At 44.2% G+C, this 24261-nt stretch overlaps 1 protein-coding gene across 3 annotated transcripts; it reads right to left on the bottom strand.

Moving 5' to 3' along the window:
• Positions 1–912: 912 nt before the first annotated feature.
• On the bottom strand, positions 913–18527 carry LOC120054975 (terminal uridylyltransferase 4-like). Of its 3 annotated transcripts, none has more exons than XM_039002778.1 (29): positions 18503–18527; positions 17039–17625; positions 16698–16858; positions 15298–15414; positions 14795–14972; positions 14405–14493; positions 12100–12151; positions 11732–11801; positions 11342–11468; positions 10885–11004; positions 10521–10706; positions 9973–10147; positions 8662–9233; positions 8371–8521; positions 8072–8158; positions 7861–7964; positions 7689–7746; positions 7456–7559; positions 7078–7281; positions 6854–6931; positions 6511–6688; positions 6379–6426; positions 5984–6066; positions 5623–5759; positions 5234–5391; positions 3500–3597; positions 2689–3289; positions 2148–2324; positions 913–1450 (listed from the first exon to the last, which is right to left on the bottom strand). In XM_039002778.1, the coding sequence occupies exons 2-29, from the start codon at positions 17532–17534 to the stop codon at positions 1362–1364; spliced, it is 4698 nt and encodes a 1565-aa protein (XP_038858706.1). In that variant the 5' UTR covers positions 17535–17625; positions 18503–18527; the 3' UTR covers positions 913–1361. The 3 variants fall into 3 exon arrangements, with proteins under 3 accessions (XP_038858706.1, XP_038858707.1, XP_038858705.1); XM_039002779.1 differs by lacking the exon at positions 18503–18527 and adding an exon at positions 18346–18493 and having other exon boundaries at positions 5644–5759; XM_039002777.1 differs by lacking the exon at positions 18503–18527 and adding an exon at positions 18346–18493.
• Positions 18528–24261: the final 5734 nt, after the last annotated feature.

A 24261-nucleotide genomic window follows, 5' to 3' on the forward strand; every position in this document is an offset into this window, starting at 1 on the left:
ATGGAACCCTACAAACGTATGGAAGGGATCGAACCCTAAATTGGCAGTTAAATATAGGTGGTTAATAGGAGGCTAATAGGAGAAGTCCTAGCTGACTGTACAGACTACTTCTACTGCCTTCCTTTCAATACAAGAGCTCTGGGCTGGGCAAAGGAGGGCGAGCCCAAGCTCAGTTGAGGGTTTTTCCATCAGTGCAGAAATATAAACTAAACTACAAGAGCTTGTTTATACTGCTAGACTGGTGTGACAGCTCCTGCCATTGAACATTGAGAAAAACACATGCCAGGGGTGTATTCATTAGTGCACACCATAGGAAACTGTTGCAAAACGTTTGCAACAAAAAGAGTTCCTTACTGGAAAAGTTCAGCTGATCCCTCCGGCATTAAGGCCAGTTTGGTTCGGAGTAATACACCGCAGGGGCTTTTCTAGGAAAAGGTTCACTTGTGACACAACCACTACCATTATGTAATAACAGAAATCTGTGAACCAAAGTAAAGTTTACTATCAACGAACAATATGAATAATAATAGTACAGTGACTTAACTATAAAAGTCGATAGAGTCCATGTCCTGCTGATTAAACTCATGCTCTAGTAGTAGAGCAACTGCAGTTCTGGCCATTATTACTAAAGCTGGATTGTAAACATCTGTACTCATATCATGAGTAAAATCATAAAACTCACCGATCATAAATGATGTGTATTGATACTATACTGAATTGTATCTAGAGCGGCCATGGTTTGCGGTTCTGACCAGGCTATATCAGGGCATGTAATTGTGTAAAAAAAAGAAAAAAAGATTAAGAATCTCTATTGGAAATACTTTTAGAACAGGAATAGACTTAAGATGCCTAGGAAACTGACCGAAATTGTCTGCAGTCAACAAATAATGTCACCAAAAACAAAATGTTTGCTTTAACTTTATTTATTTTTTATGGCTTTGTTTTTTTCTCCCCCATTACTATAGGTCTTTTTGGCACTACATAATTATCTGATAGGAGTGGACATGTTAAAATGTTATTTTTTGTTTGAACAAATGTCTATTCAAAGCTTTGATCCTTAAGCAAGCAAAGTATGAACACAGCTAAAAAAAATAAAGGACAATTTTTACCTCCTTACTTTACACAAAATAAAAACACTTTTTGGACCCCTTCAGAAATGGGGGTATTAAAATATTTTACATTTGTATCACAAATCAATGTAATGAGACAAAACACGTAAAAACTGTACAAAAATGATAAAATTCATTTAAAAAAGTATTGTGACCAGATGATGCAAAGTTAAGATATCGTTTTTGTTTTGTCAGGGTGAAGGACCATGACGCCTAAATGAAAGAAGATGCTATGGGAGCAGAGTTCACAATTCATTTCTTCTGCTGGATGTAGTTGAGGTTGACGTGATGTCGTCCGTGGGGGAGGAGCGGGAAATGCTGATTGGGGTGCACCACAGAACCTGGGGCGGGGCCAAGACAAAGAAGGAAGTAAAGTTAACTACAGTAGGGGCATTTTTGTAAGATCGAAGGGGAGAATTATTTCGAGTAGACCAATCAATGAACTATTACAAATTATTCTAAATGATCGGTGGATAGGTGGCTTTTCCACCACACCAGATATGCAATAATTAATTGTATTTTTTAAACGGACACCCGTTCTGAATGGACTCGAGGACAGTCCGACCCGTTCCGAAAAGGACAGTGGTAAACTGATTCAAACAGACCCATGCTGGTTCAGGTTCCGAGAGACCCGTTCAGATTCTAAAGAAAGCAATTTAAAATATCCAATTGAGCGCTGCCAGTGCCATCAATAAACAAGCGATGTTGGCCAAATGAACTACAGTTACGTGTCAAACTGCCTATAACAAATTATTTAAAAAACTATTAGTTGTGTTTCGACGTGTAGCGTATGGACTATACTTTGCTAATACAAAAGTTGTTTACCTCACGGTTCAGCTGTCAGCGATTTGAGCGATAAATGCATCAGGGCAATGCATAGGCCTAGGCGTTCACGTCATGATATTCATTTTTTTTTTTTTTTTTAAAGAGACAAGTTTAGGCCTAGCCCCAGAACGACAGAAAACAATAGGTATGCCGGTGTTGTGCTGAAACCGTGAAGGCCTCTAATTCGCATCTCTCTATCGCAGAGCCTCTTACCTTGGGACATGAAGGGCTTGCCGGGTTGTGGGTAGCCCCCGTTGCCCTGCTGGATGAAGTTATGTGGCATGCGGTAAGGCCAGGACGGGGACAGGGAGTAGTGGGCCGCGTTGCTGTGCTCCCAGGTCCTAGAACCCTGCTGGCTCACACCCCCAAACTGGGTCTTGTAGCCTGGGTCTACAGGGAAAGGGAGGTCTTTAAATTTGGTCCACAAAACATAATTGGAAAATTGAAACAAGAAACTACTCAGCCAACCACAATAATTTGATATCATCCTTTCGTCCCAGCACCAGTTTAAATGCACAGTGAATTAAGTGTGTAGCCCAAAACCACTGGTGTCTCTTACCTGACCACACAATCAGCACCGTTAACAAGGAAACAGACAGTTACTGCTAAAGACAAGGACAGAATCTGACCAGTTAGTCAGACAAACCAACAAAGACTGACTGTTCCAACAACTAGCAGAGACAGAAAGCTAGCAGAGTTGTGCACTGGCACAACTAGCAGAGCCCAGACAGAGACGGAGCCACCCAGTGTGTACCTGACTTGCCCACAGTGCCGTTAGCCACCATTGCCCCCTGTTGTGCCAGGTGGTTGTGCCAGTGCCTGTCCCGTCCCTGCCCTCCTCCCAGGCCCATGGGGCTTCCCGCCGGCTGGGCGAAGATGATGCTAGGGTCGTTTAGGTTCATAGGGCTAGGGCTGCCACCCCCCAAAGATCCCCCTGTCCCTGTGTTCCCGTTCCCCGGCCCAGGGGCCTGGTGCAGAGGGAATTTAAGGCCGGGCGGGGAGGGCCCTCCAGGGCCGCTGGAAGTCTGGAGGATGGGGCCGTGGATGGGCCAGGAGTTGGAGGGGTGGTGGTGTTGGTGATGAACCTGGTGCCCCTGATGTGACTGGTGCTGGTTGTGGTGGGACGGCAGCAGTCCCAGAGCAGTGAGAGCTGCAGAGTGGTGGTACTGGCCCGGGTGGGAGGGAGGGAAGCCGAAGAGAGAGAGGGGAACCTGGGGGTGTTGGGGCTGCTTAGGGGGTCCCACTCCAGCAGAGGTCTTGGAGGAGGAGGATTGGGGGGAGCTGGAGGATTGGCTGGAACCCTGGGAGAACAGGTTGGGCTGGGGGGAGTAGGGCGGAGTCTGGTGGGAATCAGACTGAGGGGGGGGGGGGGGGGGAAGAGACAGCAGGGTAAGGATGTAGTGGAAAAGACAGGAAGGGAAAATACAGGAAGGGAAAGAGAGAAATCAATTAAAAGGCATCACCATACATAGAGGTCTGTACTGACAGATAAAGAAGCTAGCTGCAGCATGTTTGAACATGGTAAGGGTGGCTAAGGGAGAGAGACAACGCCCAGTTGTACTCACACATTCGGAGGGTTGTCTGGTGCGTCCGGGGCGATCCTGTGGAGGCTGGGGGATGGGGATGGACTGGGAGCTCACCATGGCTTGCACCATGTGGGGAACTGGAGGAAACGGAAGCAAACCATTACATCACTCAGTCAAATAGCCACTGCTGTCCTCTGCTGGGAGGTAGTAGTCATGACAAAACAGGGCTTTAAATCAACAATTACATACTGTTAATGGGCTCCTATACAATACAGGAACGATACGTTTTAGTTTGAAACGATTCGGTGCCATTCGGTTTGATTACAGAACGAATCGATGCGATTCGGTTCGATGCAATACGATTCAATACACTAACATTTGTTGCACAAACACATTCATTTTCCATTCTAAATTAAAATCTACTGCTGATGGAGCTCATGAGCTGGGACTCTTGGAGCTGGATCTGTCTGAGCTTGTTATTTTTTGCAGATTCGTGTTTGGGCTTTTAATATTTATAATTTACAAATTAGCTATGACATAGCCAGTGAATATATAGCACAACTTTGGATTTCACTCCCATCTCAAAATCAAATGGTTTTGACCGTTTTTACAGATTAATCTTCTCGTCGTCTCTAGTTTTGGCCATGCAGTGCGACTCGCAAAAGTGATTGCTGGCCTCCCGAGTGGAGCAGTGGTCTAAGTCACTGCATCGCAGTGCTAGCTGTGCCACTAGAGATTCTGGGTTCGAGTCCAGGCTGTCGCAGCCGCCCGCGACCGGGAAACCCATGGGGCGGCGCACAATTGGCCGAGCGTCGTCCAGGATAGGGGAGGGTTTGGCCGGCAGGGATGTCCTTGTCCCATCGCGCACTAGCGACTCCTGTAGCGGGCCGAGCGCATGAACGCTGACACGGTCGCCAGGTGTACGGTGTTTCCTCCGACACATTGGTACGGCTGGCTTCCCGGTTAAGTGGGCATTGTGTCAAGAAGTAGTGCGGCTTGGTTGGGTTTCGGAGGACGCACGGCTCTTGACCTTCGCCTCTCCTGAGTCCGTACGGAGTTGCAGCGATGAGACAAGACTAACTACCAATTGGATACCACGGAAAAACAGGGTAAAAAAAGATATATTTTTAAAAAGTGATTGCTGTCCTCGTTATGAAATAATGAACTTTACCCTGTATATCCAAAAATTACCATATTACCATTGATCGAAGCAAAACTACCAAAAATATTGCTGATGGTGAACCTGAACAATCAAAATAAACTCTATTTTAAGCCCTGTTCAGCAGGTAGGCCAACAGCCAGTTGTCTCTCCGATAGCTTACTTTTATTCCAGTAAATCAGCGCACAGATGACAACCTAAATTATATCTGACCGATGCATGCTACATTTGGATCGGTTTAGGGTTCGCAGACCGATACACTTATCTTAAACATTTGAATTGTGGACCGATGCGTATCGGTGAATCGTTACATTCCTACCTGAAATTGTCCAAATGAAACTCTTGTTTTGCTCTGTTTGCTTCTCAAACGGTAGACTGTTTATGTAATGAATTCACCCCAGAGGTGTAATTATTAGACCAAGACGGTAGCAAACAGTTGCAAAACCCTTTGCAACGGAAACAGTTTACTCCAAACAGAAAACGGTTTGGCAACGAAAACAGGAGTTTCTATTCGACAAATTCAGGTAGGTACACCTGAATACACCCCCGACCCTGTTTCATTTCTGTTTTCTTCCTAGCGGATACACCCCGATCAGGTGTGTGTGTGTGTGTACCTAGTCCCCCTGCGGCTCTCTGTCTAAGATGACGGTACTCTTGGCAGTCCCTCCGTACGTGACCCATGTCACCACACTGGAAACAGCGACGCTCCCGCGGCTCATGTTCGTCTCCCTCCACATCCTCCTCTTTCTCGATCTCCTTCTTCCTCATCCCCCTGTTCAGACAGACACGCACACAGAAGCAGAGGATTAGCTCACTCAAACATGCAGCAACCACTTGACATAGGATCAAATACTATTATAAATAATTTCAAATACTGTATCTGTGCTCGTCTTCCAACAGAACCAATGCAAAAAAAGTTTCAAAAGTGCAAAGCCCTTCCACCTGGAATTATTTGAACCCAGGTCTGTCACACACACACACACTAGTTCCGAAAGAAACTCACTGATGTTCTCTCCCAGTGTACCTGCGTCTCTTGGGACAGTCCTTCATGTAATGTCCGATCTTGCCACAGACCCGACAGCACCTGTCATTAGGTGCCAGCTCTCCGTCCGTTAGCACCTTGGAGTCAAAGAAGTAGTACTGCACCACAGAAGAAACAACGTTAGACATGAGAACAGGTCTTCTGTAGACAAATGGAATAATTTGACAACAGTGTACAGCCCGGGCAACAATGCCCATAATTACAAAGGGTCTCAGAGTGCGAATCTTGGACCAGGTCCCCCTCTTGTTCATTATTTTAAAAAGGCAAAAATGATCCTATATCAGCACTCTGAATACAGCCCTGTATCTAGTGTGTGCCGTACCGCCTCCAAGCCAGGCTGGGGGTAGAAGGGAGTACCAAACAGCTTCCTGCCGTTGATAAAGGCCTTCATGATGAAGTTAGTCACTAAGGAGAGACAGAGAAGGGGTGTGTTGGGGACCATGATCACTGAACTACTACAGGGAGCACAGACCATAATCACTGAAGTACTGAGGTAGATGACACATACTTGGCCTGATGAGGATAACTTAGGAGTAGGGTGGCAAAACTCTCAATAAATTCTGTGATTTCCAGAAATCCTGGATGGCGTATTCCAGATTTCCTGCTCATCATCTCCTGACTCCGGGGCACCTCCAACAGGGATTTCAGGAAAACTAGGGAATTTATTGAAAGTTCCTGAAATGTTGCAACCCTACTTAGGAGACATAGTTCACTTACTTTTGCGAGAAACTCCAGCACCAAGATTGTGATTCAAGTCAAAGGGATCTAAGGAACAAACAAAAAGTAATCAGTGATCAATCGGTCCTTTCATCATCACAACCATGTGAGTGAGAAGGAAAGTTTCACTACCTTCAATAGCGATGCACTTGGAGGTCCACTGCTTCTCGAAGGTGGTGAGTCGTTTCCTCTGGCGGATGCTAATGACATGCTCCTTAAAGTCAAACTCCTCGGTGTAGAACCTGAGCAGGCCCAGCCACAGCTCCCCCACAGACTCACGGTTTTGCTGCAGCTCTGGCAGATGACGACGCTATGAGGGAGGACAAGGGACAGTGAGCTTTATCAGAACTCTTTAATAGAATGCTTTAGACTACAATGATTAGTTAATAAAACAAACGTATTCAAGGTCATCATTTAGGAGAGGCAGGTGTGTGTAGGATTTGCTACATTCACTTGCGTTGATGACTTAACTCACCAGTTCCTCGAGGTCATCACAGAAGAAGGCATTCCAACCATCCACCATCCTCTGTGGTACAGTATGTCCGTCAAAGATCTAACGAACAGGTCGACATTGGGTTATTTCCTAAAGCTTTTACAAAGACTTTGAGTGGGTTCTGTTGGTGTCAGCTACATCCACACTGACTGGATATAACAGGATGTACCTGTAACAAGGGTTAGCAGAGGGTAAGTGAACAGTACCTCTTGGAGAACAGGGATGACGGGGGGCTGTCTCTGCTGCAGGAAGTAGAGCACCATGAGGATGTATGCATAGGACGACAGACTTCCTCTGGATGCGTCACCTATGTCACAGCGCTTTGCAAACACCTTCATGGTGTATCCAAGGAACTGCACGCGAGGGTCGAGAGCCGCGTAGGTAGCCAGCATTCTGGTGTTGTGTTGAGCCTGAAAGAGGACCGACGCCAATGAATCCATACAGATGGATAGTACACAATCACTGATTACACATCAACTTAGCTTGACTTACAAAGGACATGTTACCCAATGATAGTACTCTGTCCCTTACCAGTCCTTGTTATGGCTATCTGTAACGTTAAGTAATGATCTCCGTTTACTCACCAGCGTATTGTAGAGGCTGATGTCTGCCTCCAGTCCGCTCGGTCTGTGTTCAAACTTCACAATAGGCACTTTGGCTGTTGTAATAGGCAGGATGTTCCTCAGACCTGACAGAGGAAAACACAGGTCATCAATCACCAAGTCACAAAATATGACAGTCTGCATTCATAACAAGTAGTCAAACCACACATCCTGAAAGGGGTCAATGTAATGTGCTATGAAAGAACCTCTTTTACCTGCGTGTTTCTTTAGCACCTTGGCTAGGTCTTCGATGATCTCTTTGCAGTTCAGCTTCTGTTGAGTAGAGGGGTAGACAAATATACATCTCAGAACGACTGGGGAGACAAAGACCCGAGGGAATGAGTTTCACATTCAAAATGGACACTAAATCACAGTGAGCCTACGTACCTCTCCGGTGTCGTGGCCCTCCAAGGTCATGCAGATGTCCAGGTCACTGTCACGGAAACCAAAGCCGTTCTTGGAGGAGCCAAACAAACACAGCTGGGCCTTGTCTGTGGGATGATATCATAGATGTTTTATAATACTGAGGTGGTACTACACAGAATAGTGAGTTCCATATTCTTGTGAACTGCTGTTACATATGCAATTCAGTACGTACCATTGTATTCCTTTCGTATAAACCTCTCCAGACTACCCATGACCTGCTCTCTCTTCTGCTGCTCTCCAAGAGAGGGGGACAGCTCATCTACAAACAATCAGAAAAAGTATATTTAGCGTGTTTGAGTATTCCTATTTGTGCATGTGAAGTCTATATATACACAGGTTTTACCAGTGTAGTGTTTAAGACACGTCTTAGCTCCATAATATAGAAGATCCGCTTGGACAAAATCTGGACATAATCACTCAAACAAACTCCTTCCAAGACAGCAGAATGATGTTAAGCAGCAAATGACTTACGGTAGCAGAGTCTACAAAGGCCATCCAGGATGTCTCTGAAGCGATCGGTCATGGGAGGCAGCGGTTTGAGCTCGATCTTCTTGAAGTCATCAGGACAATCGTCCTTCAGATGGCCATCTCTTTTACAGATGCTGCACACGACTGTAGGAGGCTGCAGAGGAGATAAATAAAGATAATTAAGCAAAGCCTGTGAACTTAATTCTGGAACTTACACTAAACTCCTGTCAAAGCAAGTCTAGAATTTTCATTATCCAATTCAAAACAATCAAAAAAAGCATTTTGTACAGGTACCTTTCCTCCTGTGAAGATCATCCTGTCAAATATATAATGCAGGTCTTCTGGTGCAATATGTCCCTGCATCTCAAACACAGGCTTAACTTCCTCTTCCTCCTCTTCATCACTGTCCAGCAGGCCGTTCTGGGGCGAGGGGGAGGCGGAGGAATGCTCCAGGGTAGCGCCAAGCTCAGCTCCAGTCCCATCTGTAGAACTGTCCCCCTCACTGAGGACCAAGTCCATAAGGCCAGCGTTTAATGCCCGCTCTGCTCCATCCTCTTCATCACTTTCACCCTCATCATCCTCCTTCTGTCCTGTCTCAGAGCTCAGACCGTTCCCTTCCTTCCCATTGCGCTCTCCACCTCCACTCTTCTCAGCTACCTCTTCTCCTCCCTTTCCGTCTCCTTCCTCCGGTTTCATGTGGCCATGTTTGCATGTCTTCTTGCCTCTCTGGCGCCCTCCTGTGTCCCTGTCCTTGCTCTGCGGGCAGGCAAAGTATTTGTAGGCAGTACGAAAGCGCTCCTGGACGTACTCAAAGACCATCTGACTGTTCAGGCTGCGGGCAACATTCCTCTTCAGGGCAAACGGATCTGAGAAGAAATGGAGGAGGATAACTTTAAAGGCGGTAGAGCAGTGGTGTGTAGAAACTGACTAAAATAACTAGCCATGAAAAAGTCGATTCTGACCTTTCCACCACATTACTTTAAGTTATTCACACCTAGTAAGTCAGCAGTCTCATTGAGGGAGACAAGTAGAAAGGACAAAAGTGGTAACAATCGAGGGAGCTAGTCATATAGAAAACAAATCTGACTGTCTGCCATTTAGAATTGTGTGTGGAGGGGTCACAGAAATAACCTCTAACCCTGGCAATTTAACTGGTAAACTCATGGGTACACTCGCAATGGCTGTCTGGTATTGTGATGCAATAATTTCCATGTTAATGTAGAATGTTCATTCAAATTATGTTAACTGATGTGGTTCATGCAATGGTATGTATTTTTTGTAATGACATTTGAGTTGAATCAACAAATCACAGCACAAATTGATAGGTACACTTCCTGCTTTGCTCCTATGGGTACACTCACAATGGTTGCCGGTCCACCCATTATGCCATAATTGACTTGAAAGGGGACGACCGTTCTATTCATTCTTATTTCTATGGGTGATCATGTCAGCTCTATTCATTACATTTCTATCTGCAACATTCTGAATGTTTCAACTCTGAATACCCTATTCAGTGGTCACTCTACCTCACCCTTGATGGCCCGCCTGTCTGTTCAGTTGTCCGTCTCCCTCCCCCTCCCCAGCCTGTCTGTTCAGTAGTCTTACCCTCGATGGCCAGCCTTCGTCGGGGCCAGTTCTTCATCTCTCTGGAGAGGAGCTCTTTGAGGCGGATGCTGATGATGCGTTCCTCCAGGGCGAACTCCAGAGTGTAGAACCGAAGCAGCTCCAGCCACAGCTGGCCCAGGGACACCCCCTTACCCAGGTCCAGGGCCAGGCGCGTCTGAGAGGGAGCAGAGCGAGAACACAGAGTGAGATGGGACATATGAACTAAGCCTAAGACTACATGGACAGTAGCCACAAAGAAGAACAGAGGCACTCTGAATGCCATAGGTGGCATGGATAAAAAAGGAAATGGACTGGTATAAGAAATATGGTGAGTAATCAGTCGAGCTAACACACCAATACAATGCTTTGTAGCACTTCTGAGAAAAGGGGATACACTCAGTCCTTTGAAGAACTCTGCTTTTAGCACTGCAGAATATAAACATATTACATTGTGCAGTCATATCATTTCTTGAATAAAAAAAACTTTATTTGAAAAAGGAAATTAAAGCCTTGAAAAAGGAAATTAAAGCCTTGTCTAGAGTACTCACCATTCCCTCTGTATGCTGGTTCTTCACAGCAGTTTTTTTCTGCTCAGGCTTGGCCTTCCCTCCTTCCCCCCTGCCGTCCCCCCGTCCCTCTGTACTGGGGGGCCGGTGCTCCCAGCCCACAAATATATCCATCTCTATCCCCGTCAGATGGTACTCATCCACAGCCTTCACATCAAAGCCTTCGATCTGAAATCAACCACAAAGTTATAAACAGCATTAACAAAAACAGCAACAAACACAGTAAAAACATCTTAAACAAAAGCAAAAAAAATATGACCTGAAAGAAAATGAATCCGTTCAAATGTGTGCAGCAATAGTGGTGACTATTTTAATAAAATCTCAACCTTTGTGTGGTGTCACCTACCCAGTAGCCGAAGTAGACAGGAAGGATGGGCTCTCTGCGTTGTTGGAGGAAGAAGATGACCATGAGGGAGAAGGAGTAGGATGGGATTCCCCCTTCTGCCTGACAGTCAATATGGCACAACTAGAGGGACAAAAAAGCACACAAACGACAGTCTTTATTTAAATCAGGTAAGTCATTAAGAACACATTTTCTCTGGTCAGGGGCTGTCGTTGTCATCAAAACCACTAAAGCGACAGTATGCTAAGCTAGGTAAAGCAACCATATAATTTACAATGAAATCCACTCTACTCATAAATGCTGAAGAAAACATCGGTATGGTTTAGGTTTAGTCATCAAAGGCCAAAACATTTAGTTACATTTGCTATTTCCACTAAAATCACTAGCGTCAACTAGACAGATGCTATTTATATCATATGCTGGTATCCATAAAATACTATTTTCCCCAGACCAGCCTTACCTTAGCCCAGAGGCGGAAGGCCAGGACCAGAGGCACCAGTCTGGGTTCCAGTCTAGCTAGGGCAGCCAGGTGGTTGGTGGTGAGGCAGGCCACATCGTTACCTGCACTCACCTTGCACATCAACCCACTGTGGAGATACAACACACTGATCAGGGTTGTATTCATTAGGCACCAAACGGAAGAAAACGCACTGAAGCAGAGATGGGTTACCTGAACTTGTCCAATAAGGAACTCTAATTTTTATTTTGTTGCAAAATGTTTTGCTATGCTGTACCCAGGAATTAAAAATACACCCAGGAACCACTAACTCAGAGGATATTTCAAAAAAATAGGTTGTAAATGGATAACAGTAGAGCTCATGGAAAACAGTAGAATTGACCTTCCACTGACCTGTTGACATCTCTGCAAAACACTACTGGAACTTTGGCGTGAAAGTCAGACTCAACCTCAGAATATTGAGCTGGAAAAAGAAAGGCCAACATTCTTTGACTGCTCCCAAACCCAACAATTATCTCCTGGCTGGCTACCCAATTTACATTGATTAATCCTTTTCAGGCGTTAAACTATCTAATTTACCAAAGGGGGTTGTATTAAAACTACTGTGCATCAGTTCGGATTTCTATTAATTTTATTTTCTCATAACCTTCATTCGAGGTGGTTAATATGAGCTCTCCAAGCTAACAAATAACTCAATATAGCTTCTTATGCCGAATTTACAGTCTCTCTCAACACTGTGTGTGTAGGGCTGTTTAACACACCACTGTTCTTCACGATTTCCAGTACTTGTATCAGCACATCTGGTTGAGTCATCTAGAGAGACAAAAACATTACATTTATTATTAGGAGTCAAGGCATCCAACATTTATCATATTCAATCAAATGTCTTCATAAAGCAGTTTATACATCAGCAGCAGTCAAAGTGCTTTTACTGTGACCCCAGCCTAGAACCCAAAGACCTAACAGGAGTGGAGGCAAATAATATTCAGTCCACTGTTAATTTGAGTCCTGTTTTAGTGTCCTGTCTAGGAGTCCAATCATTCACAGGTTCTTGGATCCCTCCAACTGATAAATATACCCAATCAGTTAAATCCTATCCAAGACAATCAAGGTGAAAGCGATCAGAGATCATCTGATACAGACTGACAATAAGGCGATAATGCAAATCAAGGCTGTGTCCCAATAGTCTTGAATAAACTCCTTCCTGTTTCCTACGTTGATTACCACTGGTCTTACAATCATTTGACTTGCACCCACATTGCATTTAACACCTGCACACTTCGCATTTACACTGTGGCCAATCTATTAGGTACACCCATCTAGTACTGGTTCGGACACACCTTTGCTTCCAGAACAGCCTGAATTCTCAGGGCCATTGCATCGTTGCTCAATTGGTATCAAGGGACCTAACGTGTGTCAGGGAAAAAAATTCCCCACACCATTACAGCACCGCCACCAGCCTGTACCGTTGACACCAGGTAGGATGGGGTCATGGTCTCATGCTGATTTAGCCAAATCCTGACTCAGGAACCGGAATTCGTCGGACAAGGCACTGTTTCTCCACTCCTCAATTGGCCAGTATTGGTGATTCCATGCCCCCTGGAGCCGCTTCTTTTTGTTTTTAGCTGATAGGAGTGGAACCCGGTGTGGTCGTCTGCTGCAATAGCCCATCCATGACCAGGACCGACGAGTTGTGCATTCCGAGATGCCGTTCTGCTCCATTTGTGGCCCGACTGTTACCTTGCATGTTTCTCCTTTGACCTGTCATCAACAAGCTGTTTTCACCCACAAGACTGCTACTGACAGGATGTTTTTTGTTTGTCGCACCATTCTCGGTAAACCCTAGACACTGTCATGCGTGAAAAGCCCAGGAGGACGTTTGAGACACTGGAACCGGCTCGCCTGGCACAGATGATCATACCACACTCAAAGGTCAATTGTTTTGCCCACTAACGTTCAATCGAACAGTAACTGGATGCCTGTCTGCCTGCTTTATATAGCAAGCCAAGGCCACGTGACTCACTGTCTGTAGGAGCGAACCATTTGTGAACAGGGTGGTGTAGCAAATAAACTGGCAACTGCGTAATTATAATTTGCATTAGTGAGTTGTTAATCTCTCTTGGATAGGGGGCAGTATTTTCACGTCCAGATGAAAAGCATGCCCAAAGTAAACTGCCTGTTACTCAGGCCCAGAAGCTAGGATATGCATATAATTGGTAGATTTGGATAGAAAATACTCTGAAGTTTCTAAAACAGTTAAAATAATATCTGTGAGTATAACAGAACTGGTATGGCAGGCAAAACACAGAGGACAAAACATCTAAAAAAAAAAAAAAAAAGAATTCAGCCTACCACTGTTTATTATGATGTCAACAGTCTTTAGAAAGAGTTTCAGGCTGGTTTTTGGAAAAATTAGCTAGAAGTTTTAGTTTTTCTAAGTGGCTCCCATTTTGGCTGTAGTGTTTCATTGCGCGTGGATGAAAGCGCATTCCTTTTTATTTATCTCCGGTAATGAACATACTATTCTCCATCTTAAATGTTATTGTTTATTTACGTATTAGGGTGCCTGAGGTTTGATTATAAACGTTGTTTGGATAAGTTTATTGGTAACGTTTGGGATTAATTTTGTATACATTTTGAAGGAGGGAAACCGGTGGATTATTGAATGAAGCTAAACTGAGTTTTTATGGATATAAAGAAGGACTTTATCGAACAAAAGGACCATTTGTGATGTAACTGGGACCTTTTGGAGTGTCAACAGAAGAGCTTCAAAAGGTAAGGCATTTATTATATCGCTATTTCTGACTTTCGGGGCGCACCTGCATGGTTGAAAAATGTTTTTCATGCTTTTGTATGCGGGGCGCTGTCGTCAGATAATCGCATGGTGTGCTTTCGCCATAAAGCCTTTTTGAAATCTGACACAGCGGCTGGATTAACAAGTTAAGCTTTATTTTGATGTATAATACTTGTATTTTCATGAATGTTTAATATTTATATTTCTGTCATTTGAATTTTGCGCTACCGTCCCACATGCCCATAAAAAGTTAAGAAACAGACAAGACTTACAGTGGAGGGGTAGGTGACGTCAATGTTGATGTCACTTGTCTTGAAGGCAAATCGGGTGAGACAGGAGCCGTAGAGGCGGAGGGCGCAAACTGAAAAAACACCACCAACAAAAGCCATAAATTAACCAGGGATCTATTGATACCATACATTAACCAGGGATCTATTCATGCCATACATTAAACAGTATTCTATTCATGCCATAGATTCAACAGGATTTCATTCATACCATTTCCCTACTATTGCATTTTATTTGTTTATTGCCACCCTGGGAACCTTTGCCACTCCTGTACGCCTATACTTACAATAAGCTACTTTCAACCATCTAGACATGGCAGATGTGAACAGTCTAGATGACAGGAAGGAGACAGGAGGATAGAAATACTTGGTTACCTGAGAGGTGCTGCTGGATGATGATCTCCATCCTAGTGACCACTTCCTTTCGCATCAGGAAGTCCTGGTCAGAGATGCCATGTTGTTGGGTGACCTGAAGGACGGCTGCGTCCACGGCTCTGAGCTGGGCTGGGGAGGGGGCAGGCAGCGCACGCAGCTCGTTCTCCTCCTGCTTCTCCTAAAAACAACACAGGGGAGAGGGACAAAGGCAGGGTGAATCCAAATCCCCTCTAATGGCACTGTCTAATCGATTGGAGAGAATGTTGACAGAATTTGGAGTTTGGGGGAGATACAAAATGGCCGACGTAGGCTTAGGAAGCAGCAAAATAGTAAGAATGTATACAGATACACCAATAAGCTCCACCTCAACCATTTCCACTTCTGAAATAACAAAGATGGAAATAACAGCCTAGGATTTTCTTTCAAGTTACAGTACACATCAGTTGTTGGAGAACATGACAATTATGACAAAATAAATAAAAGTTGCTAACTTTTTCTCTCACCATGATGTTCTTCTTGTGTCTCTTTTCCTTGATGTGTTTGTGTGCCCCCTGTACGTTCTCTATGTGTATTGAACATAGCTTGCATAGGTACTGGAAGTTAGGGTACTCTGGAGACGGCTGTAGAGACAGAAAGCAGTGAAACCAATTATATATGTGAGAGACCAGCCACTGATAGTGCCCCTCACTGTACACATGCCAATTTTTTTTTTTTTTAACCCCCTCAGCGATGTGTTGAACTGTTGACTATTAACATTGTTATTGTTTTTCCTGGTGGAGGGTTCTCAGCAACGAACAACAGTTGATAAGACATCTGACCTAAGAAGTTGCCTTAAAATGTAACTGTTACAGAAAATACAGTGGCTTCAGGAAGTATTCACACCTTGACTTTTTCTACATTTTGTTGCGTTATAATCTGAATTTAAAATGGATTAAATTGGGATTGTGTGCCACTGCTCTATACACAATATCCCACAATAATCAAAGTGGAAGTTTTTTCAAAGAACAGTTTACAAATGAATAAAAAACTCAAAGCTGAAATGTCTTGACTCAATAAGTATGAAAAGAATGAGAAAAATATTCCAAAACATGCATCCTGTTTGCAATATGGCACTAAAGTTACACTGCAAACTTTTTGTCCTGAATATAAAGCATTATGTTGGGGGAAAATCCAACACATCACCGAGTATCACTCTTCATATTTACAAGCATGGTGGTGGCTGCATCACGTTATGGATATGCTTGTCACCTGCAAGGACTAGGGAGTTTTTTTTCCGGATAAAAATAAATAGAAGAGCTAAGCACAGGCAAAATCCTAGAGGAAAACATGGGTCAGTCCGCTTTCCAACAGATACTAGCAGACAAATTCACCTTTCAGCAGGATAATAACTGAAAACCCAAGGCCAAATATATTGGAGTTGCTTAGCTTACAAAAAGATGACAGTGAATGTTCCTGAGTGGCCTAGTAACAGTTTTGAATTACATCTGCTTGAAAACCTATGGCAAGGCTAAAATGTCTTTCTAGCAATGATCAACAACCAACTCGACAGAGCTTGAAGTGTTTAAACAATCCAGGTGTGTGAAGCTCTTAGACTTACCCAGAAAGACTCACAGCTGTAATCACTGCCAAAGGTGTTTCCAACATGTATTGTCTCAGGGGGTTCAATACTTTTCTAATCACGGATTATTGGCATTTATTCATCTTTAAAAATGTTCAAAATTTTCTTCCACTTTGACATGAGCATTTTGTGTACATCACTGACAAAAAAAAGATTATTAAATCCATTTTAATCCCAATTTGTAACAAAATGTGGAAAAAGTTAAGGGGTGTGAATACTTTCTGAAGGGACTGTAAATACAGACAACTGATAAACAAACTGAAGTAACTTTTGTTCTCGCCTCACCTTGACCAGTCTGTGTATGTGGTCTCTGTAGAGGCGATCCTCAGCCTGTCTGAGACCCAGCTTCTGCTCAGAGGTCATGTTCCTCCCATGACCCTCCTCATTGACCCCTGACACCTCCACAGCAGGTTGCCCTGTCTCCAACACAGCACCGGCCTTCACGCCTGCAAACACAGACAAACCAACTCTTCACTTACAGTCAGCATGTAGATTAACAAATGTTATGACCAGGAAGTGTTTATATGACAAAAAAAAACAGCAATAGGACTCTAACACAGACATATTGTAGCAGCAAATGGCTCAAACATTAAACAGCTATGTAGCTAAAGTATAGAATAACGCACCAGGTGACTTCTCCTTCAACGGCCCCATCTTGGGGGTCTTGGTCTGTGCAGTAAGGACTTCGTCGGATGAGGTGGCCACCGTACCTGCCCCTGTGTCTCTCCCTCCACCAGCCGGGCTCCTGCCTGTAGGCACCATGGGCCTAGCGTCACCCCCCTGCCCAGCCTGCTGCTGGCCTCCCAGTCCCACCTTCCCCTTCCTCCTCTCCCCAGAGCTGGCCCTCCCAGTCAGCCTGCGAGGCTTCCCTCTCCCTGGGTCCTGAGGGCTGGCTGTGGAGGCTCTGCCTGTCCCACGGTTACTGCCTTGGTCCTTATGGTCCTCCCTGGCTGTGGTGATGTTCTCCTTGCTCCGGCAGGCAGTGGCAGGCTTGGGGCCAGGCCCCTCTCTCTGAGTCGCTGGAGCCTCTTTCAGGGACCTGGTGGAGGATGGAGCTGTGGCTCCCCTGGCCTCATTGTGAGAGGGCTTGATTAATTTTAGGGGGATTTTTGATTCCTCCATGCCTCGATCCAGTCCTCTCCCTCACCCGGGCTGAAGAAAACTAACTACTACTCTGTATTGAGAATGGGGAGGCAGCTAGTCCAATGAAAATCTGAAGAGATGAAAGTCATACATTTTTGGCATTACCTACATTGATCTTAAAAGAACAATAGCCTAAACTATTCATAGACACCTAATGCTATCAAAACATAACATATTTTACTAATTCTGCATCTGCTGGGAAGAACTGAGAAAGTAGCCAGTGGCAAAACATTTAGCTTGCAATGAAGCCCCAAAGGCCTGATCAAAACAAGTACATCCTAGTTATGAACATATATGGGTTACAGTAGTTAGACCAGTGCATAAAGGGTAGTAATAAAACTTGCTAATTTTATTATTGCAAATACATTATTACGATGAGTGGCTAGCTGAGAAAAACCTAGGCTGAAGCACTTGCGTTTCTTATGAAACGAAACCAACCCACAATATACTGCAAGGGCCTTCTCGCGTAGCGAGACACCCTGCAGATGCAAACAAACGGGGCAAATGACATTTAAAATAACTAGACAAATAAATACCGTGCAGCTAGAGCAGACTTGCTAGCTACCTGACAAATGTTTGTATTTGCTAACGGTAGCTAACTAGCCACCTCGTATATCGAAGTACCTGATAAATGGCTAGCTTGCTAGCTAGAAAGTTAGCCATCTATCCGCTAGCTGGCCAGCGGCTGGTAAGCCTTTCTATAGACAAGTGTTTGACTAGCCACCCGACCCTATAAAACTGACACACGACAAAAGCGCCAGAACATGAAAAATAATATACAATGCCTTACTGTAATATGCAGATTTTAGCTCTAAAATACGTCTAATCTCTCTTAATCTTCCTGCTCAGTATTTTGTTGTTTTCATTCACGGATCAAAACCATTGCGGTATGATCAAAACAGCACCATAGACGCCATGTTAATTCTTGCATAGGGCATTGTGGGTACCTTTACTGAATGTAGGTGTATCAAAGAATATGTATATTCTGACAAGAAACTTGTCTCTCCGCCCTAACAATGGGAGTCGGCACCGCGGGCTGTCTTCCTCCCGCCTATCTTTCTTTGGATTGGCGCATACATCTCATTATTTTAATACTTTTTGAATATTCGATGAGGGTTGTCGTCAACCGCCAGTAAATCCACGGCGATAGATGGTATGCTGCCAACCTCATGCCATGAATATCTATATCTATCTGCCGCTTCCTCTCTGGTTGTATTCATGAAACCATTATGGGATGAAAGCCATTGACATTTTAAGGAAGTATTTTTAATGTAAAGTAAATTTAAATTCATAGAAAATTGCCAAAAATACAAAAGTATTTGGAGGGATGGGGTCCCTGAACCATTTACAGTGGGTTGTATTCATGAAAGTCTTATTGATAGAAAATAGCCAAAGCCCAAAAATACAAAAGCAGGGTGAATTCAGAAGGGAGACACGTTTTGCTTTTCCATTATATATTATATTAGCGCAACACCTGATACATTTCTGAAATGCTCAAGATGTTTCCTAATCACACATGTTGATATGATATTCGCAGGAGGCATGACACACATTTGTGTACACAACCAAAACCATATTTTCTGTTCACATTTGGTAAACTGTGACAGCAGGTTAGATCAACTGGGACACAATTATCATAGTCCTAATATTTTTTTTTCTTCACCTTTATTTAACCAGGTAGGCTAGTTGAGAACAGGTTCTCATTTACAACTGCGACCTGGCCAAGATAAAGCAAAGCAGTGCGACACAAACACAGAGTTACACATGGAATAAACAAACATACAGTCAATAATACAATAGAGAAAGTCTATATACAGTGTGTGCAAATGAAGTAGGATAAGGGGGGGGTGAGGCAATAAATAGGCCATACTTGCAAAATTATTACAGTATGGCAAATTAAACACTGGGGTGATAGATGTGCAGAAGATGGGTGTGCAAGTAGCGGTACTGGGGTGCAAAGGAGCAAAATAAATACAGTGGGGCAAAAAAGTATTGAGTCAGCCACCAATTGTGCAAGTTCTCACACTTAAAAAGATGAGGCCTGTAATGTTCATCATAGGTACACTTCAACTACGACAGACAAAATTAGAAAAAAAAATCCAGAAAATCACATTGTAGGATTTTTAATGAATTTATTTGCAAATTATGGTGGAAAATAAGTATTTGGTCAATAACAAAAGTTTCTCAATACTTTGTTATATACCCTTTGGCAATGACAGAGGTCAAACGTTTTCTGTAAGTCTTCACAAGGTTTTCACACACTGTTGCTGGTATTTTGGCCCATTCCTCCATGCAGATCTCCTCTAGAGCAGTGATGTTTTGGGGCTGTTGCTGGGCAACACGGACTTTCAACTCCCTCCAAAGATTTTCTATGGGGTTGAGATCTGGAGACTGGCTAGGCCACTCCAGGACCTTGAAATGCTTCTTACGAAGCCACTCCTTAGTTGCCCGGGCAGTATGTTTGGGATCATTGTCATGCTGAAAGACCCAGCCACATATCATCTTCAATGTCCTTGCTGATGGAAGGAGGTTTTCACTCAAAATCTCACAATACATGGCCCCATTCATTCTTTCCTTTACACGGATCAGTCGTCCTGGTCCCTTTGCTGAAAAGCAGCCCCAAAGCATGATGTTTCCACCCCCATGCTTCACAGTAGGTATGGTGTTCTTTGGATGCAACTCAGCATTCTTTGTCCTCCAAACACGACGAGTTGGGTTTTTACCAAAAAGTTATATTTTGGTTTCATCTGACCATATGACATTCTCCAAATCTTCTTCTGGATCATCCAAATGCTCTCTAGCAAACTTCAGACGGGCCTGGACATGTACTGGCTAAAGCAGGGGGACACGTCTGGCACTGCAGGATTTGAGTCCCTGGCGGCGTAGTGTGTTACTGATGGTAGGCTTTGTTACTTTGGTCCCAGCTCTCTGCAGGTCATTCACTAGGTCCCCCCGTGTGGTTCTGGGATTTTTGCTCACCGCTCTTGTGATCATTTTGACCCCACGGGGTGAGATCTTGCGTGGAGCCCCAGATCGAGGGAGATTATCAGTGGTCTTGTATGTCTTCCATTTCCTAATAATTGCTCCCACAGTTGATTTCTTCAAACCAAGCTGCTTACCTATTGCAGATTCAGTCTTCCCAGCCTGGTGCAGGTCTACAATTTTGTTTCTGGTGTCCTTTGACAGCTCTTTGGTCTTGGCCATAGTGGAGTTTGGAGTGTGACTGTTTGAGGTTGTGGACAGGTGTCTTTTATACTGATAACAAGTTCAAACAGGTGCCATTAATACAGGTAACGAGTGGAGGACAGAGGAGCCTCTTAAAGAAGAAGTTACAGGTCTGTGAGAGCCAGAAATCTTGCTTGTTTGTAGGTGACCAAATACTTATTTTCCACCATAATTTGCAAATAAATTCATTAAAAATCCTAAAGTGTGATTTTCTGGATTTTTTTTTCTCATTTTGTCTGTCATAGTTGAAGTGTACCTATGATGAAAATTACAGGCCTCTCTCATCTTTAAGTGGGAGAACTTGCACAATTGGTGGCTGACTAAATACTTTTTTGCCCCACTGTAACAATATGGTGATGAGGTAGTTGGGTGGGCTATTTACAGATTGGCTATGTACAGGTGCAGTGATCTGTGAGCTGCTCTGACAGATGGTGCTTAAAGCTAGAGAGGGAGATATGAGTCTCCAGCTTCAGTGATTGTTGCAGTTCGTTCCAGTCATTGGCAGCAGAGAACTGTAAGGAAAGGTGGCCATAGGAGGAATTGGCTTTGGGGGTGACCAGTGAAATATACCTGCTGGAGCGCGTGCTGCGAGTGGGTGCTGCTATGGTGACCAGTGAGCTGAGATAAGGCGGGGCTTTACCTAACAAAGACTTAGATGACCTTGAGCCAGTGGGTTTGGCGACGGATATGAAGCAAGGACCAGCCAACGAGAGCATACAGGTCGCAGTGGTGGGTAGTATATGGGGCTTGTGACAAAACGGATGGCACTGTGATAGACTGCATCCAATTTGCTGAGTAGAGTGTTGGAGGCTATTTTGTAAATGACATTGCCGAAGTCAAGGATCGGTAGGATAGTCAGTTTTACGAGGGTATGTTTAGCAGCATGAGTGAATGATGCTTTGTTGCAAAATAGGAAGCCGATTCTAGATTTAACTTTGGATTGGAGATGCTTAATATGAGTCTGGAAGGAGAGTTTACAGTCTAACCAGACACCTAGGTATTTGTAGTCAGAACCTTCCAGAGTAGTGATGCTGGACGGGTGGGTAGGTGTGGGCAGCGATCGGTTGAAGAGCATGCATTAAGTTTTGCTTGCATTTAAGAGCAGTTTGAGGCCACGGAAGTAGAGTTGTATGGCATTGAAGCTCGTCTGGAGGTTAGTTAACACAGTGTCCAAAGAAGGGCTAGAAGTATACAGAATGGTGTCGTCTGCGTAGAGGTGGATTATAGAATCACACGCAGCAAGAGCGACATCATTGATGTATACAGAGAAAAGAGTCAGCCTGAGGATTCAACCCTGTGGCACCCCCACAGAGACTGCCAGAGGTCCGGACAACAGGCCCTCCGATTTGACACACTGAACTCTGTCTGAGAAGTAGTTGGTGAACCAGGCGAGGCAGTCATTTGAGAAACCAAGGCTGTTGAGTCTGCAGATAAGAATGTGGTGATTGACAGAGTCGAAAGCCTTGGCCAGGTTGATGAATACAGCTGCACAGTATTGTCTCTTATCGATGGCGGTTATGATGTCGTTTAGGACCTTGAGCGTGGCTGAGGTGCACCCATGACCAGCTCGGAAACCAGATTGCATAGCGGAGAAGGTACGGTGGCATTCAAAATGGTCGGTGATCTGTTTGTTAACTTGGCTTTCGAAGACCTTAGAAAGGATAGATATAGGTCTGTAGCAGTTTGGGTCTAGAGTGTCTCCCTCTTTGAAGAGGGGGATGACCGCGGCAGCTTTCCAATCTTTGGGGATCTCAGTCGATACGAAAGAGAGGTTGAACAAGCTAGTAATAGGGGTTGCAACAATTTCGGCGGATAATTTTAGGAAGAGGGTCCAGATTGTCTAGCCCTGCTGATTTGTAGGGGTCCAGATTTTGCAGCTCTTTCAGAACATCAGCTATCTGGATTTGGGTGAAGGAGAAATGGGGGAAGCTTGGGCAAGTTGCAATGAGGGGTGCAGGGCTGTTGGCCGGGGTAGGGGTAGCCAGGTGGAAAGCATGGCCGGCCGTAGAAAAATGCTTATTGAAATTCTCAATTATCGCAGATTTATCGGTGGTGACAGTGTTTCCTAGCCTCAGTGCAGTGGGCAGCTGGGAGGTGCTCTTATTCTCCATGGACTTTAGTGTCCCAGAACGTTTTGGAGTTAGTGCTACGGGATGCAAATATGTTTGAAAAAGCTAGCCTTTGCTTTCCTAACTGCCTGTATATATTGGTTCCTAACTTCCCTGAAAAGTTACATATCGCGGGGGCTCTTCGATGCTAATGCAGTACGCCACAGGATGTTTTTGTGCTGGTCAAGGGCAGTCAGGTCTGGAGTGAACCAAGGGCTATATCTGTTCCTGGTTCTACATTTTTTGAACGGGGCATGCTTATATAAGATGGTGAGGAAAGCACTTTTAAAGAATAACCAGGCATCCTCTAATGACGGAATGAGGTCAATATCATTCCAGGATACCCGGGCCAGGTCGATTAGAAATGCCTGCTCGCTGAAGTGTTTTAGGGAGCGTTTGACAGTGATGAGGGGTGTTCGCTTTACCGCAGACCTATTACGGACGCAGGCAATGAGGCAGTGATCGCTGAGATCCTGGTTGAAGACAGCAGACGTGTATTTGGAGGGCAGGTTGGTTAGGATGATATCTATGAGGGTGCCCGTGTTAACGGATTTGGGGTTGTACCTGGTGGGTTCATTGATAGTTTGTGTGAGATTGAGAGCATCAAGTTTAGATTGTAGGATGGCCGGGGTGTTAAGCACGTCCCAGTTTAGGTCACCTAACAGCACTAGCTCGATTGTACCGCCCTATTGTAGAGCAATAACAATTAAATTCACACTTTGTTATATTATCATCTTGAGGATTTCAGAAATGTATCATGTGTTGGGTTAATATGTTGGATAGATGTCGAAAGAGGTTACAGAAGACAGAAATGGTATATATATATATAAATTAAACAGGATAACGGTACTACAAGAATCAGAGCCCTGCCTAACATAAGTACAAGGGGTCCCTATAAACAGGATCTGTCCCACTTTAGGTACTCAATGCTATCTTACTTTAGCTAGCTATGGTTGGTAAAGTGGGACAACAACAAAAATGACTAAATTACAAAATTGAAATATATCAGCAACTTGTTTTTATTTATTTTCAAGCACCAGTAGATTGTATGACCATTTACATCACAATTTGGCACAGTGCATTATTTATGACGGTTTTATTTATAACTAACCCAAGATAGTTAATCTGTGTCATTTTCAATGGGAACAAATGAAGCATAGTGGGTAGAACAAGCAAGGAGGTGGGCAGATCCTGTTGGTGTGTTCTAGCATGTTGTTGCATATTTCTGTTAGGGGACGACTTCTCTGTGAAGTGCACGTGTGCAATAACTCAATTCGCTCTAGAACTTCTTGTAAACAACACTTTCTTTTCCTTTGGCAAAAGGCCATGTCTACAAAACGTTGTGCACTCTGTTCGTAACAGATTTTAGTTTT

The sequence above is a fragment of the Salvelinus namaycush genome, chromosome 10 (genome assembly GCF_016432855.1).
Source record: "Salvelinus namaycush isolate Seneca chromosome 10, SaNama_1.0, whole genome shotgun sequence".
Taxonomy (NCBI): Eukaryota; Metazoa; Chordata; class Actinopteri; order Salmoniformes; family Salmonidae; genus Salvelinus; species Salvelinus namaycush.

Bases quoted from the DNA above. Each gene is read 5' to 3' on its own strand.
- LOC120054975 (XM_039002778.1), bottom strand. From the start codon at position 17,534: ATGGAGGAATCAAAAATCCCCCTAAAATTAATCAAGCCCTCTCACAAT. The intron at 15,415-16,697 runs GTGAGGCGAGAA...CTGTCTCTACAG, and splicing joins ACATACACAGACTGGTCAAG to CCGTCTCCAGAGTACCCTAA. The intron at 12,152-14,404 runs GTAAGTCTTGTC...TTGTCTCTCTAG, and splicing joins ACGTCACCTACCCCTCCACT to ATGACTCAACCAGATGTGCT.